The following is a 21,288-nucleotide window of genomic DNA, read 5'->3' as shown; positions in this document are numbered from 1 at the left end:
TTGGGTTTTCTGGGCATAACTTGTTGCTTGTCATAATTTTCCAAACATTTTATAGTTTCAGAAGATAGTGTTGTATTTATTAATAGTGGTCTGCCATATTAATTTATGTGAGTTGCCCCCATTATGTGACCAAAATATTTGTTGTTATATATATGTCGTAAAATGTAGGGTAAAAAATTCCGCAATATATTTAATTGGACAGTGACCTTGAAAAATTGTATTGAAATCTCAAGTATTTGCAAGTAATTAAGTTAATAATATTCATTAATGACTTTACATTTAACTAAAAGAAATTATTTCACAAAATTTGTAGAAATAACTGTTAAATGTTGTAAGGTGTGTAACAAATGCAATGTAATTAGAAGTTGGGTGAGTGGTATCAGCAGTAAAAATGTTCCTTGAATTTAGTACAATATTATTTAAGTAAAATTTTTTTTACCCTACCTACATGTTAGTTATTTTTTGTTGTTGCACAGCCACCATGCTTGAAACCGTTTTTTGTTGAGTTTAGATTGCATGGCTTATGTTGGGAAAGAAAGGGGAAGTATCTGCTGTCTTGTGAACAGTGCTCCATTCAGTTGACATAGGGAGTTGTGTCGGTGAAGGAACTTCTTACTTGAAGGCAGAAGAAAGGTGTATGCAGGACTTTCGTTTTACCTGCAAGTCAGTATAGCTGCTGATGATGCCGTCACGTTGTTGCCAGTGTCAGCGTAGTGTACCTCAGATAAATTATGTGTTAGGATTGATGGCCAGGGAGCAATTAGTGCAATAAATATTTTAGCAAGAAATGATCACTTTTTATATATATAATTTTATATTTAAATAAAAACTTGCCCAGCTATTTGAAGAACAAAGGGATGGACAGGACAGAGGCAAAAAAAAAAGTACGTTCTCTTTTTTCCATGAATACTTGAAAGTTAGCGTTGTTCAAAAAAGCACGAATTTAGTTTGTGGTGAACTTTTTTGTACCCGTTTCTGCCCCTCCTTTTGCTAGAAAGAGTGTCGTTTACACATTAATTTATTTAAATTGTATGATATAAATAACTAATGGGTGTAATGGACCGCACCCCACCCAGGTGAGCGAGCGAGTGGGCTGGCTGGCAAGCTGGCCTGTCTTGAGGCCTTGCATCTACTATCCCTGTAACAGTATTATTTATGAATGCTTCAAACAATACGTACTTTGGTCTTGGTCCATGCGTTTTGTGCTGTGCTTGCAGCGCAGTTACACGTCTTGTTGCTTCATATCTGTGGTTACACATTTTAAAAGCTATATTGATTTATTTACAAGAATAGCTACTATGCATTTTATATTTATACCTGGTTCTGCGTTGCTTTTCTTTAATTACTTGACGGGGGACAAAAAATGTGAGCATTTTTCAAGTGAAGAAAATTCGTTTCCCTGGAAAACTTTGGAATAAATGTGAAAAATAATACAGAAATAACCTAGACACTTTTTTGTTTACACTTTACATTTACGTAATTTTATAGTTCAGGACAAGAAATAATTGTAAATGGTATGAGAAAACACGTTATAAAATTTATAACGTACGTTTAACCCCATCTCTTCAAGTTAACTGTAGTTAGTAGATCTAGAAATGTACACATTTTGTAAGTTCTACCAAAATAATGAGTTTGGGGTACTGCTTTATTTACCTGCAGATGGGTCACCTCTGTTTGGTTGCACCTCAATTTTGTGCAAAAAAAAATATTAAAATTTTCACCATAATGGTCGACCTCGAATAAGGGTCGCATCATACATCTGAATTCAGTAGAGTTCCATGGTTTCAAGGGAAGTCTTGTGTCCCATGTGTACTACTACCTAACAATATGAAGACTTTGTTTATACCCCTGTTTCCCTTTCGCCTATTGTATATTATTTTTTTTACCCATCCCTTTGCTACAGAGAGAAGAGGTGGAAAGCTACTTCACACTACTGTTGAGCTATACAAATTATACTTACTCGTGGAGTTATATTTATTAAAACCCAACATAGGTTAGTTAGTTATTTGTGCACATGTCCAACTATACATTGCAATTTTTTAGAGACAAATTTAAAAAACTAAATTTTTTTAAAACTAAAAATAGGCATGAATTGTGCTACCCGTATGCAGGTTAACACGGTAATACCTGCTTTGTGTCTTAATGATTTAACATTAGTTATTAATTTATGTTTTTAATTTTATGATAGTTATAGAGATGATTACATGCATATTTAATCTGTAACTATTCTGAAGACTAGCATCTTTTCTGAACAAAAAATAATAAAACAGCTTTTTTTTTTCTGGAAGGTTTTTCAAAAATTCTCTGTAAGGTTATGGTGGAATTTGAAATAGTTAATCATTTTAACGAGTGGTTAGGTTTGGTTAGCTATATTCAGAATACTTAAAAAATTGTGAATGGTTGGTGAGGTTAGATAAATATAAAATTACTTTAAAATAGTGTGATGGTTGATTAGGTTTGATTAGCTACATAAAAAAAAAACTATAAAATCATGAAATACAAAGTTTAAATCTACCAAGGTAACTTAACCTATCCTTATTATTTTATAGTATTTACAATGTATCTAACCCAACCTTCCATTGACATCATCTTTGAATATATATACTGTATAAAAGTCGCGAGTGGATAGGATTTACTCTACGTTTTTCAGAAGCGTATGATGAGCAGCTTGGGAACTTCACCGCTGCAGTGCGCTGCCGTAACGCCCTGCATCGTCTTAGTTGTTATTTACACTTTAGAGCGCAGCGCTGTCGCCCGCTGTCATTCCCCGCACCCCCCGTCTATCATTCACTGCAGCTCAAGATCGTTCAAGAGGAGGGGGAAGGGGTGTTTGAAGAGTTCGACACTTGTCCGCTAGGGACCACCACAAGTCGATGCCCTAGAGATGGTGGCGATTGCGGCTGTGAATTAACCAACTACCTTAAAACCGTATTAGAAATTTTAACCTGGGCTGGCGACTTCTATACAGTATATATATTCAAAGACACCATTGACACAATTTCACAGTATGTATTTTTTATGTAGCAAACTAACCAACCGTTAACACAATTTTGTACTTTTAATGTATCTAACCTAACCAAACCACTCGTTATAACAGTAAATTACTTAAAATGTTAAAATATCAAAATTATGTAGAGAATGATTCGAAAAATTGCCAGGAAGAAAAAAAAGTACTTAAGAATTTTTGATTTTTTTCTAAAAAAAAAAAATTATTTTTTTTAGCATTACCAAAATTCTTTAATTTCAGTTTATAACGTATAACATAACCTATTTTAGGGGAATAATAGGCAAAAATTTATATTTTATACTAAAGTTTAGAATAGAGATTTTTCACACCACTTTTATCCTTTTAGTAGTACCCTTTTTTGTAGTTCTCTTTTAGTAGCACCCTTTTAGTAGCACCCTTTATTTTAAACACTGCTTTTGTCTTTTTCACACCACTTTTGGTCAATTTTATTGACAGTTTTCTGGACCTCCTTGTCATTGTGGTACCTGGGAATGCACTTGTGAATTTTATCAATCCATTAATCTATTTTAGAAATATAGTTAACTTTATTCACTGCCCATAACCTAATAACTGCAAGGGAAAAAATCCAATGCCTATTACCTGATAACTGAAAGGGAAAAAAATTCAATGCCTATAACCTAATAACTGCAAGGGAAAAAAATTTTCTTGCTTAAACTCCATGATTGTTGCTGGCAGTAAGATCATACTTTTGCCAAAAAACCTTAAATTTGTTGCAACCAACCTGTCACCCTCTTAACAGGATTAAATGGTCACCATAAGAAACTGCATAGTCAACTTTCAGTGGCTTGTCCTAAAATAAGTTAGATTAGATAAAATGATACCATAAAAATGCATATGAACAAGCTCTTTTTTCCCTCTCTTTAAAAATATTTGTAACACAGCAGGATATAATACTGGGCACATAGAAATCAACATTTAAGATTTAACAGTAAAAATTTAATCATGAAGTTATTTTATTCGACGTGGCGTCGAATATTAGTAAGCCAACAATTTATTGTGTGTGTACAGTATGACTAATGCAGAATGCTGCACTATCTCGACATTCAAACATTACCTAAGGATTGTCTAAATTGCAATTTTTTTTTTCATGTTGTAATTTAATTTTATAACCATAAATCATAAAGTATTAAAGAACAGTGGTATTATTATAAAGTTTTATTTTTATTATCAATCAGCAGTGAAAATTCTGCGATGTCCATGAAGCGTACACGGATCAATCACGTGGGTCCACCATATTTTCAAGATTTTGAAGACTTCCACACATTGCAGCACCGTGTTGAGGGACACATGTCCGTTCCAATTGATTTCCGTTCCATTCATGAAATTACTTCTACCAAATGCTATACACAGAGAGCTAAGATATAAGTGCATTGTGGATTATAGTTTATGAATGAAATAAATTCAATACTATCAGCAATAAAAACACTTTTTTTGTAGCCATAATGGAATGGTTGGAAAGCTAAAATAGTGTATATCTATGTATATAAATCTGGAAAAACACTAAAATGGCAAGAAACGGATGCATGCAAGGTGTCCTGACCAAATTAAAATTCCTGATATTTATTTATCCTTAAATAAGTAATCATAAAATAAAAGAACCACTCCGTGAGAGACCAAGCATGCAAGAGCTTCTTAGATAAGATTTTTAAATCAATTTTTTACAATTTTGTTGACTGTACCTAAACGGTTTCTAGAAATGAAATTGTTAAAATCTTAGTGTCTTTAACTATAGAATATTCATCAGTATTTGGTAGAGTCTTCAGTAATGACTATAGTTAATTGATTAAAATGTTTTTACGATATTAAATATCGTGATTTTTCATCTAGATTTTCTTTTATTGGGATTGTGAGTTATGAAGGTTTGGTTTTTCTTTTCATTTCATTACCTACTAGATTTGATTGTTCATAAACATATTTTATTCAACAAGTTTTATACAGTTATGGATAATATGTAATTGTTTACATGGTTTTAATATTAATCAATAATAAGTAAATAATTTACAATAATTCAGATATACTGCTTTGCAGATAACTAGAAAAGCTTTGTTCTAGTTAACTAATTTTTGCATTTAGTTTTCACTAAGTAAATACTGAAAACCACTACTTATTAGTAACAGTATTACAAGTCATGTACAGTTTTGTGGAATAACTGATAACAAAATGGCCTTGTTGATATCTACAACCATCTGTGGTTCACACTGAAGCTGTACATTTTTTGTAAATCACATTTTTTTAAATAAACACAGTACTATTTACATATAATAATTTGACTAGATTATAATGTATTTTAGTGTTCGGTCTATTCTAAAAAATTTGTTGATTCAGATTCCATGGTCTTTTCATCTAATTCATATCAAACAAATATTGATACAAAAAACATGATTATTATTTTGTATGATTGTCATTTACATTTACAGCAAAAGTAATAGTTAGGACAGTAAAAATCAGTTACTTATCCTATAACCCCAAAATAGTTAATATATGTGCCAGTGCTGTTTTGGTTGGACAGTGAAACTAAAATTTTTACAAATATATTTAAATCAATAACAGAAAGCAAAGCTAAAGGCATGTTCACAAAATGTTGACAAAATGCATTTGAAAATTAAATTTAAAATATATAGTACCCTTGCTGTAACAACACAAATAATATATTTTTATTATAATGATGCTTCGATTGTTTAAATAACTCTTGTACTGAAAAATAGCTGAAAAGTACTATTTACTAATTTTTAATTTGATCTATTACTCAATCGTATCATTCTAAATGTAATAACCGGCTGGTATATACAGTAAAATTACTGTAATGTAAAATATAATCTTTGCTAATTAAAAAAACTTACACAATGGTTTATATATTACTAGTAGAACCCACCAGACATTGTCCTGCCATTGTTTATTTATTTGCCTCTATATATCTAAAATTTATGGTTTGTATGTAACCTAGAATCTATAAAGCATTTTAGAAAAATTAAAAAAATAAATAATATTATATTTATATTGGTATAAATTTTTTATACATTAATTACTTTTTAAATTAATAAGTTACATGAATGAACAATGTTTATGACTATTTCAATTGCTATATAATCGAACCAACTTAAAATAATTCAAAATAATACTAATATCTAGCATAACGCAAGTGGATGAACAATTTTTTTTTTTGGAAAATATTCTCAGTGTTCAAATAACTATGTATATACCGATTTTCATTATGATCGGTTGAACGGTGTAGAAGCTGATGCGCTGCAGCGCCATTTAGTGACGAGTTATAGCAAAATGTATATCATGAAGATATTCTCCATGAGAAAACACTCAGAGGTACCAACTTTCACGGTGATTGGTCAAACGGTGTTGCAGTTTATCAACGTCATAATTATCAGCATCCATTTATATATATAAACTAAACAAACCATAATGACTTCTATCAAATCAAATACATCTATTGAAATGGCCCAGCACCCTGATAAATCAAGCAGCTGATTAATTGGATTAAATTCTAAATGACATACCTATTTGATTACTGTAATTGATATTACTATTAAAATGTCATGATGCTCCCAATTTCAAGGTTCTGCTTTAGGGGAAGAATCGACCAGCTTCAATTCAAAACAGGTGAATAAAGAATCTATAAAGTTCAATGAAATCGGCCGATTACGGAATTAGAATAGACCCAACACTAAGTATACAGTTCGTTTTCATATATCAGCCTATACAATATATACATATGAAGTACGAGGGCTGTTTTTTTTTCCAATATCCAATGGGCTATAAAAAAAAAGACAAATTTACACAACATAATAATTTTATTACCAAAAGTTCAGCAGGGTCTTATTTATTTTTCTATTTAATTGCCAAAACGTTCGAGGCATTTGTCACGTCGTAAAACCAGCTTCTCGATGTCTTCTTCAAAGAAGTTAGCCGCCCGTGAATAGAGATACAGGGCCAGCGCCTGGGTCTCCCTCTCCCTCTTGACGCTACTGTAAGGCAGGTAGCCTAATCGCGCGGTGCACTGGCTCCCGCGTCAGAGATACAAATAGTCCAGCACACTGTGCCACGTGATTAGTCCACCCGCCTCACAGCGGTGTCGTGAGGGAGAGGGAGGCAAAGGCGCTGGCCCTGTATCTCTCCTCTCTGGCGGCTAACTTCTTCGAGAAGCTTGTGTTACGGTATGACATTTGCCTCAATAGTTTTGGGCGATTATTTATAAAAATAAGTAAGAACCTGCTGTACCTTTGGTAGTCAAATTTTAATGTTATGTAAATTTGTCATTTTTTATAGCCTTCTATACTATTTTAAGTATCAAAATTAATAATAATTACATCATAAATAACACACACTATAGTTTTACTATCAGAACAAGTACATTTATTGAAGGCGACTTGATTCTAATGTTTAAAATATTTTTTGTTAGCAGTAAATTCATTGGTGGCCATTTGTTGTAATTTAAAAATATAGTGTCTGTCTGAAAAAAAAAATTATTTAATTTAAACTTAAATTCATACATTAAACAATTAAATACCCCTAGAACTGCCGTGCAAGAAATTCATACATTAAACAATTAAATACCCCTAGAACTGCCGTGCAAGAAATTCATACATTAAACAATTAAATACCCCTAGAAATGCTGTGCAAGAGCTGTATTCAACGTATAGTTATTTTCTTAAAAATTGACACCTGGGTGTAAACCTTGTAAATTTTTTTTATAACACTGTTCATATAGGTCATCCTGTGTTTTTTTTTGCACGCCCTAATACATGATTCATAAATACATCCTTGATGTTCAGTGCAAATAACAGCTGTATGGAATTCTTGATCTCTTACACACCCCATACGATTGTAGTTTCAGTAACTTTGTACAATATACAAATGTATGAATTTTAATGATATATATATATAAATTAAAATAAAGTTCTATACAAGGTTGAGTTTTGGTGATTTTGAAGTAAGGCAATATTCTGTTACAGCAGGGGCGCAAAAACTAATTTTACAAAGGGGGGGTGGGGCAATATACCTTTTTTATAAAGAATTATCGATCCCCCCCTAATGAAGCGAGGGGTCCGGGGGTCCTCCCCCGGGAAAATTTGTATTTCAAGGTGGAAAATGGTGCTATTTAAGCAGTTTTATTATCTAAAAATTGATTACACAGCACTTTCTTTGCCTCCACTTCAAGGTTTCAGAGGGGGGGGGGCAAAATACCCTTGCCCCCCCCCCTCCTTGTTGTTGCACACCTGAGTTACAGTACTTACAAAATGTACCAGTAGGTGCATAATCTTCCCGTTATAATCCCTTGAAGATGAGAATACTTTTGCGTGCAGTCGCGGGAAGTGTAGTGTGCGATATCGTGCAGTGCGTATGGGGGCCCCTCCGAGGGCACCGGTGCGACCGTGCTGCGACTAGGAGACCTCGTGTCCTGTGCTCGGACACTCAGCGCGCGCTCAGCCGTAGAAGTACCACGAGTACCGGGAGGCGTTCTGCGCGCCGCCCGCGAAGAAGTTCTGCCAGAAGGGGTGGGGCGTGGTCGAGGGCGCGGGAGCCGTCCACGGCCCGGCGGTGCTGGATGACGTCAGCGCGCCCGAGCCGCCGGCGCAGGAAGCACCCAGGGGAGGCAGGCCGCTCGCAGCTGCGCACACCGGGGCATCCTCAAGTCGAGCGCTTCTCGACTTTTCGACGTGACAACGTGTCTAATGAATCGACGAACGCCGGCTGCACGCACGAAAAAAGGATGGCTCGTCGTCCCGTTACGCTCATTGTACGCTTGACGCCGCATCTATATCTCTTCCGCTTGATTGGAACAACCATCGATTTGACTTTTTTTTGAAGGCACATTAAAACTTGAAACACTCCCATTCGTTTCCTACTTTTCCTATCATCGTCCTATTCCTTAACAGAATAACACAAGATTGGAAGAAGTTAAATGGCAAACATGTATACAAGTTAATAGTTAAAAATAATCTGTTCGTTAAAGTAATAAACGTATTTGAATTAATGAGTGCAAATAAAAGTAAATTTATCGATTAAATTGTAGATTTAATTTCACTACTTCTTTGTATCCATACAAAATAGTGATAATTCAATAAAAATGATTCAATTTTATTCATAAAAGTATGCAATAATTTGATCAATATTTTTTTATGACGTCACGATAAAACTATCGTCCGTAAACCGACTTTACAGACAAACAATTTTTTTTTTAATTCGGCACGCAATTAAAATGGTGCCACACTACTTACAAATTTCTGAGAAACACGTTATAGTAGTCAAATATCTCAGAAAAAATGTGATACAAAATTAAAAACACACTTAAAGTTTATTTATTCGTGTATTGATGACAAACATGAGTCATTAAAATAGCATATAGTAATGATGTGTTAAAAACATCAGAGTAGTATGTATGGAATGAAATAGTATAATAGTGTAACTAAAATAATTTTTATATCTGGACACACATTTCTCTGGAATAACTCCGGGAGCACCATCAGAACCACTGCGTCTAACGGATTCCCTGGTTAATTTTCTGATGCAATGTTTTGGTTACTTAATTAACTAATGTAAACCAAGTTTGCCCTAGGGGAGAATATGGTGGTGTAAAATTTCCCTCGTACTCACTGAAATTTCTTCCGATGTCACATATTATTTCTGATTTTCAATTTGTCAATTTTCACTACTACTATGAATTATATATGTACAGCAAAAATCCCAGCACAATTTTTGCAGGCTGGGAATTAGAACGTTGCATCAAAAACAAAAGCAAAATGAGAAGGGAATCCATACTTTACTAGCTTCGTGTGTGAGAGATGACATAAATATGGCACAAACTAGTGGAAAGCAGAAAAAGGATAAGAAAGATCTGGGCTTGTGGCAGCTAAACTAACCACACTGTGCACTTAATGTGTCATGTCTGACATAGTGTTTGTACTCACCACACAGTCCTTGGTAGCGTTTTGATGGTACAGCACATGAAGGGTTACCCACAGTGTATGGTTTCAGGCCAATGATGTTGCCTCTGAAATTGAGTAAACAATAAAATAGACATATATATGTTACGATAATTCTATAATATCTATATTTACCTTAAATTTACATACAAGGTTGTAGGATTGAGGCCTTTCACAAAACTACAAAACTTTATATTTTAACTCATGCAACAATTCTCAAAATAAATACTATGACTATGTAAATTTTTATTGGTCCTTATATGCATCAAATTTGTCATCACCTATACGACTACTTTATTTACCATGAAGCTTTTATCACTTCAATTAAGCTATAAATATAATTTAGAATAGCTTTAGAAATAGTTTCAAATTATTCTATGCAACTCTGTGGGTATTTGAGTACTGATAAAGGTTCATTTCTATAATCTATTTAATACTTCTTTTGGGTATGTTGCTCGAACGTTAAAAAATATACCTTTCATAGCTATGTTTTAACTAAACAAAGGCGAGGGCGTCAATTCACTGGACAATCGTGCGAAAAATAAACAACTGTGCGGCCATACACTAATTCTTTGCACGAAAAACAAATGTAAGTTTTTATGAGTTTGGTAATAAAGAAATTGAAAACATTTAAAAGTAAACACAGAAAAAATTCAAATAATTATTATATGGCTCTTATTGTGTTTCACAGTGATAGTGTATATGTTTAAATTTTAAACAAAGCTGAACCTGGAAAACCTCCCTGCACAGTAACTAATTCCATGAAAATCACTCAGTAAATAATGCCTAAATACCCTAATCATAAAAAGGCTTTTTTCACTTCATTTTTATTGGGTCCTTGGTGCTTTGATCTTCATACAAATTTAGAACAATCTCTTCACATTCCTTTCATTTAATGAGCTAAAGAAATAAAAAAAACTTACCTCAATAACATTTAATTAAGCTACATCATTTAGTCAGATGCTCTTTAATTCTATAAGGGACTAAAATTTATTTAGTATTATTTTCCAGCACCTGAATCTAAAAAGGAATTGTTGTCAAACCACTTCTGACCACAGATATGAATAGTAGTTGTCTAATAGATTTAATTGGCATGCAATATAAACCTGATGGTGATTACAATTTCATGACTGTCTTATTTTTATCTATGCCATTTGTATTAAATAATTAAATTAATATGCAAAGACCAAGAAAAGAGGAAAATACAGGGAATATGTAATATTAATTTCAGTAAAAATTCTTAATGTCAAGTTGGTTTATGTATAATAATGGCTTACCCAGGGCCGTAGTTGCAGACATACATCTTTGTGTAGCCTTTGGCTGGATCATAGTAGTATGAGTATCCACATCCAATTAGATAGGTGTCAGCCCACACCAACTGGAACAGTACATGGAAGTGGTTTTTAATATTGACACATTATTTTTAAATTAATTATATTCATTATTTATTCTTGGTCATACTGGACAAGTTTACTAGGTGGTCACCTCCACATTTATTCATGACAAGTAGTCTCATACTGGATGGCTCGATTTGTACCAGCAAGAAAAAAAAACTGGTTTACTTTTTTCACTACACGCTTGCCACTGCTGTATTTTATCGGACATTGAAGTCACTATAAACAATCTAAGAATTAAGTTATTAAAACAGGAAAATACGTCTTAACTTTTAAATGAAAGTAATGAAGATAATAACATAGCTTTAAAACATCGTAATTCCAGCATATATGTAAAAAACAAAAAAAAAAGCTATGAGTTTTAAAATTTGAGTAGTAAATGCTATGCTATCTATGATAGAAAAATCACTTAGTGCACTGAAATAATTTTTCTTGGGGTTCGCTAACAAACTGGTTCAATGCAATCTATGGTTTAAAATCTTTGCAGTGGGTGAGTCGTGTGCTTATTCGTGAGATCCAGAGGGCAAACTACAGAATGGTGTAAATTTGTGTGAGCTGGTGTGATTTTCTCGGTTGCTTCTTTTCTCTCATGAAAAGCATATAATTGCTGCTGCTTTCTCAACGTTTCACCTTATCTACCTCTTAGGACCCGATGTCGTTGGTATATCAATTCTTAATCATTCCCTTCAACGTAGTGATGATTCCTGAAGCTCTTGCTGGAGGGGGTGGTAGTGAGGAAGGGGAGACCAGTTTTTACCATGGAGATAAGAAGTTAAAGGGGTGGGTGCATGCAATATTATTTACCACGTTATAAAGTGGAAGGTAAAACTGGATGGCAAACTAGTTTTTAGTTATAAGAAATTTAAAAACTAATTTTGGCTTATTATTTCATGATTACATTTTTATTATTCTTCCTAATGACTTCCTGTTCAATCTATTAATCTTATATGATTAACATTAAAACAGCTACTGTTCGTTTCGCGAATCAATTTCTAGCTAGATTTATTTTTCAAATTTAGAACAAACACTTCCTCCATAGGCTAATTCTTCCACACATTTTACCCTCGCCAAGTATTTTTTTAAATAATTTATTTTGAAATGCAATCAAAAGGAGTGGAGAGTCAGCCCCTAAACACGTCTCTTATCGGCTCGCCAGCGCAGAATACTCGAGCACTCAGAAGCGACACTGCCGCGCATGCAGCAACTATTACAGCCGCGGGAAATGACCAGCAATCCGACAATCCTCGCGTAGGAAAGATTGGTTTCCGGTCCCAGCCAGAGCGGGATCACCCACAACGTGGAGTGACCAATCAGAAGTAGGTCCGTTACAGGTTGGCACGTGTCCAACTCACAGATTGTCATTTTTTTTATAAGTTTCGACGTTTCTGATTGAAGATTTTTCTGAGTTACAATGATTCTATTTTTAAGTTGTTCTAACTTATGACATTACTAAGCAAGGGCGGTGAGAAATTTGTTACTAATTCTCGCTAAATATTGTTAAAAAAAATTCGTTTGAAACACGCCATCTCTTTTTGTTTTGAACTTGACACTGAATGATGTGTTTAATAATTGTAAGAGATGAGTTTTGTTGTGTTTTTGTCTCGTTTCAACTGTTGTGCTGAATTTCCTGTTATCGAATATTACGTTGTGTATATATCCTGTTGACAACAGCAATTTTTGCTTAATATGTGTTTTTTTTTGTCTTTGGGATTTTTGTAGTTTTCTTCTACAGACATACATACATGTGCTTAGCAATGGCGTATGTCCAAAAGCTTACATCAAGTCATGCACCCCCATTGCACAAATCTTTCAAAGACGACACGCAGGGACGTGGAGTAGTGACCTGCGAGTAGTGGCCCGTCTTGTGGGAGAAGCCGGTGGAGTAGAAGCCGTAGTCGCGCACCTCGTCGAACCACGCCAGCACCTGGCGGGGGAAGTCCGCCGCCGGCTCCAGGTTCGTACGAGTCGTCCACGTGGACGCGATGTTCTGGCCCACCTTGAAGCGCGCTGCCGACACACCGACCCCCCTCCTTGTGTGTTGCCGCGCTTCACCCCGCTCCCCCCACAGTGCCAGTGACGGCCTCCCTAGGGGCCAGCACTACTCCCGGCTGCAGCCCTGGCCGGTCCGGTGGAACCCCGCCCCCCCCCCCACACACACACCGCGGCGCTTCACCCCACTCCTCCCACAGTGACTTGATAGTGACCGCATCAAGTCATGCACTCCCTTTGCACAAATCTTTCAAAGATCCTCCCACAGTGCCAGTGATGGCCCCCCTAGGGGCCAGTACTACTCCCGGCTGCAGCCCTGGCCTGACCGGTGTAACCCCGCCCCCCCCACACACACCGCGGCGCTTCACCCCACTCCTCCCACAGTGACTTGATAGTGACCGCATCAAGTCATGCACTCCCTTTGCACAAATCTTTCAAAGATCCTCCCACAGTGCCAGTGATGGCCCCCCTAGGGGCCAGTACTACTCCCGGCTGCAGCCCTGGCCGGTCCGGTGGAACCCCGCCCCCCCCACACACACACCGCGGCGCTTCACCCCACTCCTCCCACAGTGACTTGATAGTGACCGCATCAAGTCATGCACTCCCTTTGCACAAATCTTTCAAAGATCCTCCCACAGTGCCAGTGATGGCCCCCCTAGGGGCCAGTACTACTCCCGGCTGCAGCCCTGGCCGGTCCGGTGGAACCCCGCCCCCCCCACACACACCGCGGCGCTTCACCCCACTCCTCCCATAGTGACTTGATAGTGACCGCATCAAGTCATGCACTCCCTTTGCACAAATTTTTCAAAGATCCTCCCACAGTGCTAGTGATGGCCCCCCTAGGGGCCAGTACTACTCCCGGCTGCAGCCCTGGCCTGACCGGTGTAACCCCGCCCCCCCACACACACCGCGGCGCTTCACCCCACTCCTCCCACAGTGACTTGATAGTGACCGCATCAAGTCATGCACTCCCTTTGCACAAATCTTTCAAAGATCCTCCCACAGTGCCAGTGATGGCCCCCCTAGGGGCCAGTACTACTCCCGGCTGCAGCCCTGGCCGGTCCGGTGGAACCCCGCCCCCCCCCACACACACCGCGGCGCTTCACCCCACTCCTCCCACAGTGACTTGATAGTGACCGCATCAAGTCATGCACTCCCTTTGCACAAATCTTTCAAAGATCCTCCCACAGTGCCAGTGATGGCCCCCCTAGGGGCCAGTACTACTCCCGGCTGCAGCCCTGGCCCGTCCGGTGGAACCCCGCCCCCCCCCCCACACACACCGCGGCGCTTCACCCCACTCCTCCCACAGTGACTTGATAGTGACCGCATCAAGTCATGCACTCCCTTTGCACAAATCTTTCAAAGATCCTCCCACAGTGCCAGTGATGGCCCCCCTAGGGGCCAGTACTACTCCCGGCTGCAGCCCTGGCCGGTCCGGTGGAACCCCGCCCCCCCCCCCCACACACACCGCGGCGCTTCACCCCACTCCTCCCACAGTGACTTGATAGTGACCGCATCAAGTCATGCACTCCCTTTGCACAAATCTTTCAAAGATCCTCCCACAGTGCCAGTGACGGCCTCCCTAGGGGCCAGTACTACTCCCGGCTGCAGCCCTGGCCTGACCGGTGGAACCCCGCCCCCCCCACACACACCGCGGCGCTTCACCCCGCTCCTCCCACAGTGCCACGACACCCCAGCACCCCCGCAGTACCAGTGACGGCCTCCCTAGGGGCCAGTACTACTCCCGGCTGCAGCCCTGGCCGGTCCGGTGGAACCCCCCCCCCCCCCCCCACACACACACCGCGGCGCTTCACCCCGCTCCCCCCACAGTACCAGTGACGGCCTCCCTAGGGGCCAGTACTACTCCCGGCTGCAGCCCTGGCCGGTCCGGTGGAACCCCCCCCCCCCCCACACACACACCGCGGCGCTTCACCCCGCTCCCCCCACAGTACCAGTGACGGCCTCCCTAGGGGCCAGTACTACTCCCGGCTGCAGCCCTGGCCGGTCCGGTGGAACCCCCCCCCCCCACACACACACACCGCGGCGCTTCACCCCACTCCTCCCACAGTGACTTGACAGTGACCGCATCAAGTCATGCACTCCCTTTGCACAAATCTTTCAAAGATCCTCCCACAGTGCCAGTGATGGCCCCCCTAGGGGCCAGTACTACTCCCGGCTGCAGCCCTGGCCGGTCCGGTGGAACCCCGCCCCCCCCACACACACCGCGGCGCTTCACCCCACTCCTCCCACAGTGACTTGATAGTGACCGCATCAAGTCATGCACTCCCTTTGCACAAATCTTTCAAAGATCCTCCCACAGTGCCAGTGATGGCCTCCCTAGGGGCCAGTACTACTCCCGGCTGCAGCCCTGGCCGGTCCGGTGGAACCCCGCCCCCCCCCCCCACACACACACACCGCGGCGCTTCACCCCACTCCTCCCACAGTGCCACGACACCCCAGCACCCCCGCAGTACCAGTGACGGCCTCCGAAAACTTAATAAATACATATCTTAAGGAGGAAGGGGGGGAGGTCCGTTGATGCAACAATATTCTCATCGACAAGTTGTCAAAAAATGTCAAGACACCACGGTAAATTTACGTACTTTTCAACGAAGACAAACCAATAGTTTTTGGTAGTTATTATTAATGAGTAGATCTTCGTGTGATGTACGTCATATATTCCAAATTACAAATTTTGTGTTCTGGTGGTGCAAAAAAGACATGTGTTAGACAAATTTTTATTACTGCTCCAAAATGATTCTTGCGAGCTCGTATTCGAATAAACTGGCCTGTCCGGTACAACAAAGCCACCGGAACCCCCCTCCCCCTCCCACACACACCAAGAAAACTAACTCATTTCTAGGTTTGCAAATATTATAATTTTCATCTAAACATTTATTTGAAACAATTTCTACGAGATGAGCCTCTGCAGCAGGGGGTTAAAAAAAATAAACGGGAGTAGAATTAAAAATAAATTCATCATTTACATGCCACGTTCACACAGTTAAGTTATGAATTAATTTAAAGTAATTTGCAATTACAAGCAATAACATATATAAAAATAAATTATGGGTTCTTAATGTTTAAGGATCCCGCCAGCTTGTGTACACCGTTGTGCGCACAAGTACAGGAAAAAAAAAACGCGATTTGAAACCACTCAAGATATCCGAGTGGGGTCCGTTTAAGAAAATAATTAAAAAAATACACTAAAGGATGATTGAGTAGATCTCTTCCGTTTTTTAAACTTAATTAATAATAAACTTAAAAAATAAAATTAATAAATAGAAATCCGTAGCCCTCGCGTCAGCTCTTCGACTCGTGAACACATTGGCTGTCAGTGTTATGTTCCTTCGGGAGTTTTACACGTGTAATTTTATAAACTCCAGGCAATGGTAGATATTTATCGGATGCAAAAAACAAGTACAAATATAAATTAAAAAAAAAAAAACAGTCGCCTCGTCTGAACACTTAGGTAGGCCGTATATCGCGAAATGCATACATTCGTAACAGGCGCTACAGTTGAATTGCCTGACAAATAGGCAACACAAAATACACCCCCGTACGCAAAGTGAGTGTGCATCACAGGTGCTGAAATGAAAGACGAATGTAAGAAGAGTAAGTGGAATGGAACAGGCTTCACTCAGCACCGCGACGACCAACAGGTCATTAGAGATTGTGAAATATAATGAGATGCTAATGGAGCGTGGATGAAATGTAATTGGGTGGTAGACACTTGGATCGGAGACAAGTGACGCGACCACGCAAAAATAAGGGTTTAGGAGATGAATATGCTACACCTTCATCCTAATCGTATTACTAGTGCACGATAGAACACGGATAGTCCCTTGTAGTTTAGGGAACGGATTTCGGTGTCGTATCCGTGACCTATTTAGCGCATGCGCAGAGCTCACACTATTTAGTTGATTTCGCCCAGATGGCGGACCAGCATCCGGCGCCGTTAACTCGAGTGTATTCAATTTCGTGAATTTCGAGGGGGCATATCAATCGTATTTGTGTGCCCAATGAAACTTTAATGGTATCGAAACTACCCTTTACACAAGAAATGATCACAACTTGAAGTACTTGAGAAAATCAACACCATTTAATTCGTGCGACGGTGCTGCTATATCTAGGACTTTTGCCGTAAAAAAAAAATGGTATCGACGGTTACCAGTCCACCGCTAGAATGCGTTGGAATCAGTTTCTTGGCTCGCGCAGGGCACCGTTTATTAAAAATGGCTGCCGATTTGATCTCTTTACTGGGATACGGTTTGGACACGTCCTGGAATAAGGGTCCGCAGGTTTGGTTGCGGAACAAGGCAAAGTGTTGGGATACCCCCCCCTGAACAGCCTGCCACAGTCCGCGTGGCTCGACTCGACAGCAGGGGCGCAACAACTAAATTTCCAAAGGAGGGGGGGGGGGGCAATATACCTTTTATAAAGAATCATCGATCCGCTCTATTGAAGCGGGGGTCCCCCGGGAAAAAATTTGTATTTCAAGGTGGAAAATGTTGCTATTTAAGCAGTTTTATTGTCTAAAAATTGATTACACGGCACTTTCTTTGCCCCCGTTTGCCCCCACTTCAAGGTTTCAGAGGGGGGGGGCAAAATACCCTTCCCCCCTGTTGTTGCGCCCCTGCCCCGAAAGGGGCGGGACGGAGGTTGCCGCGGACAGAGACTCACCGACGTTCCTGGAGCCGTCGTGCGCGAGGGTGCACTGGTCCGCCCAGTTCTGGGCCACCGCCGCCAGCTCGTCGTCCCACACCTGCGGAGACAAGCCGTCAGTACACGTGTTCACTCCGGTCGGTCGGACGAGCGACCACCGAGCAGGTAACTCGATTCCTCACTCAACAGTATACACCCAGGAACACCTTTCAGGAGGGGCTGTCGTGCGAGGAAGGTTGCAGCTGCTAACAGTCGGATATTGGCCATGGAATATTTACTCAATTTAGGTCTCAGATATTGAACTTGGCTACTTTTATACAATTTTTTTTTTACGAAATACAAGTTCAAACATTGGATTAAAGTATTTCAAAAAATATAAATATACAATTTGTAATATGTGTTCCCTGGGTAGTTGTGCATCGTTCAGTCTAACCTAAAATGTGGAGTGTGACATTCGGAGCCTTGTAAGCAAAAAAATATATATACATATATATTATATATACGAGTATTTCGGTACTCGTCAGTGATGTGTAACATTTAGCCTCAGTAACAATAAAATGTTGCAAATACACATAATACGAAGCTCGGACTCGATCGGCATTTAACGTAGAGGACTCAAAAATCATGCCGAGCGTGATAAACACACGCAAATTGTGTTTTAAACTTAATTTATGAACGCGAATCACACGTATGTCCCCGTACCCGACGATAGAATTCGCCTGCCGGAGCAGCTACGTCGACTCTCGAATCATTGAATTTGCGAACCGAAATTTTAAACCATAAAATAAAACGGATCCGATAAAACCGTAAAAAAAAATTGTAAAATTACTAATCTCCGGCTTTGGACCTGATTTCCGACAAGGAACTTTATCCTGTTAAAATTCAATAAATTAAAACTATAAAGTTTTCTTTTTGGGTTTCTTAAGTTTGGTTAGCGCCTTTCGCCACAGATGGCAGCGCCGATCCACACGACTTCCGTTCAAATCACGAGATTAATAATGTTCGCAGGCTTTCACGGCCATTGTCTGGAGTAGCTTGGCTTCTGGATTGTAAGCGTGACGATCGCGACTGCAATGTCGACCGAAAAATCGGTGAATATTATTCGCCGAGGACGCCGGCTTAAAACCCAGAAGCCAAGCTACTTCGCGAGATCGCTTCTACCAGATGCCGCACTCCGGGGAGCTAAGATGTCACGCACCACAATCGTACTCTCTCGCATCTGCGTTGTTTCCCGCCAGTAGGCTACGTAGTTGCGAGTACAACGCCGAAATACCAAATTGACCACAACGCCGACAGCTAGAAAACTGCTGTGTACCACAACGCCGAATTACCACAACGCCGAAATACACTAACGCCGAAAAATGTCATTGCAGGACTGCCACAAAGGTTATGTTAGACTAGGTTAGGTTAGACTAGGTTAGGTTAGACTAGGTTAGGTTAGACTAGGTTAGGTTAGACTAGGTTATGTTAGACTAGGTTACGTTAGACTAGGTTAGGTTAGGCTAGGTTAGGTTAGGCTAGGCTACAAATTCATTCAGTTGTTATTTCGGCGTTGTGGTACACAGCAGTTTTCTAGCTGTCGGCGTTGTGGTCAATTTTGACATTCGGCGTTATGGTATTGCGGCGTTGTGGTCAATTTTGACATCCGGCGTTATGATATTTCGGCGTTGTGGTCAATTTTGACATTCGGAGTTAAGGTATTTCTGCGTTGTGGTATCGACCCGTCGCGAGCTGGCACGTCCGAGAGCGCTCACCATCTCCTGCATGTCCGTGGCCGCCGGCTGGCCGGACACGCGGCCCAGCGCCACGGACTGCCTCATCTTGTTGTGGCTGTCCAGGATCACCTGCCGGTCGTGACAGGTCAGGCCGCCGCTCTCTGCAACAAGGGACCACGTGCGCGCGGTCGCGCCACGAACATCTCGAGGGACCCGTCTAAGTCAGGTGCGCAAGGCTGCGGACTGGCGCGCTGTCTTCTCGTCGTGCCCAGCAGCAAAGGAGTTTGGAGCGGTAACCGTGACTTTGTACGGCAGGGAAATGGAAATAAAGATGTGATGCAAGTCTCTTGAATGATCCAAGAATCTCTACCGGGAGTTTCGTGCCTATAAGTATATTATTTATATATGTATGTATGTATATATATATATATATATATATATATATATATATATATATATATATATATATATAAGCGTTTTAGCTATTTCTAGTCTAGGGAAAAATCCATTTTAAAAACTAAATACGGAAATACAGCTACATCTCAGCCCCGACTCGAATTTCTTGAACAAATTTAAATTGCTTGTTTTTCTTCTTCTCAAGAGTGCCCAGCTAGGACTTTATGAGTGAGTGCAAATAAGTGATAAACCTCTGAATAATTGAATAGCTACCTGTTTCAGGTGTTGATAGCGAAATGTGTCATTGATCAGCGTTATCGTTTACATCATAAACAATGTCTATAAAATACTATGTATTAACGTTCTTGAAGGAATAAAAAACCCACAAAGAACAAAGCTTCATAAGAAAAATTTGTTCTTTCTTATTTCCTTAACATTAATTTTTTTGTGATAACAATTTACAAAATATTTGGCCACCAATATTTACATCCGTGGTCTTTATAAATTAAACGTTTCTTTCCTTTACATACGCACCAAACGTATGACAGTCGTCACCAGATTCCCGCGCGGTAGCAGCCACAACATCGCAGTTGTCACACCCGTCTTCGAATGTCGACATCAGTAAGTGCACAAAGCTCGCTCGTTTGTCATCTCGACACGACATGTTGGTTACTTCACTTTACTGCAATTCCTGCTTTTTTAGGGTTTTACCTGTGAGTTTATCAAGACAGTGCTTTGCTTCGTCTCAAATTTCCTCAACGGATGTTCACTTAAAGATTACGTAATTGCGGTAAAATTCACGTGGCATTTTACAACTCGAAAATACCGTCCAGTAAATATCTGCTGACAAAAGTTTGCGAACCAACAATAAATGCAAGATAGCTATCGGGATAAAGTTACAGGTAAAATCCCATCATTAATAGTAACGGCAAGGAAATTAAATAGCCGACTCGGCGCGCGAGACAAGACATGCCTATAAAACCTGCTTGGCAAGGGAGCGCTCAGAGACAGCTTGGCACAGCAACGAATAAACCCTCGCCTGCGTTCATCAAACCGGTTTTAGGCAGTTCCACAGGGAAAAAAAACTAACTACCAACATAAATATCTATAACAATTTCATATAAATTAGCCAGTGTGAAGCCAAGTAGATATATACATGCAAGTAG

The 21,288-nt window shown here is 39.9% G+C and overlaps 1 protein-coding gene across 2 annotated transcripts in view; it reads right to left on the bottom strand.

Moving 5' to 3' along the window:
• Positions 1 to 4,922: 4,922 nt before the first annotated feature.
• The window catches only part of LOC134533832 (venom allergen 5-like), a 62,581-nt gene continuing 46,215 nt past the window's right edge, over positions 4,923 to 21,288 (bottom strand). For both annotated transcript variants that reach the window (XM_063371522.1, XM_063371523.1), the window contains exons 3-8: positions 19,766 to 19,887; positions 18,030 to 18,111; positions 13,201 to 13,364; positions 11,241 to 11,341; positions 9,949 to 10,031; positions 4,923 to 8,648 (exon numbers count right to left, since the gene is read on the bottom strand). In XM_063371522.1, coding sequence (XP_063227592.1) covers positions 8,464 to 8,648; positions 9,949 to 10,031; positions 11,241 to 11,341; positions 13,201 to 13,364; positions 18,030 to 18,111; positions 19,766 to 19,887 — 737 coding nt within the window. In that variant the 3' untranslated portion in view covers positions 4,923 to 8,463. The remainder of the gene's footprint in view (positions 8,649 to 9,948; positions 10,032 to 11,240; positions 11,342 to 13,200; positions 13,365 to 18,029; positions 18,112 to 19,765; positions 19,888 to 21,288) is intronic.

This window comes from Bacillus rossius, chromosome 7, assembly GCF_032445375.1.
Source record: "Bacillus rossius redtenbacheri isolate Brsri chromosome 7, Brsri_v3, whole genome shotgun sequence".
In the NCBI taxonomy this organism is placed as follows: Eukaryota; Metazoa; Arthropoda; class Insecta; order Phasmatodea; family Bacillidae; genus Bacillus; species Bacillus rossius.
This window is presented reverse-complemented; position numbering and strand designations above follow the sequence as displayed.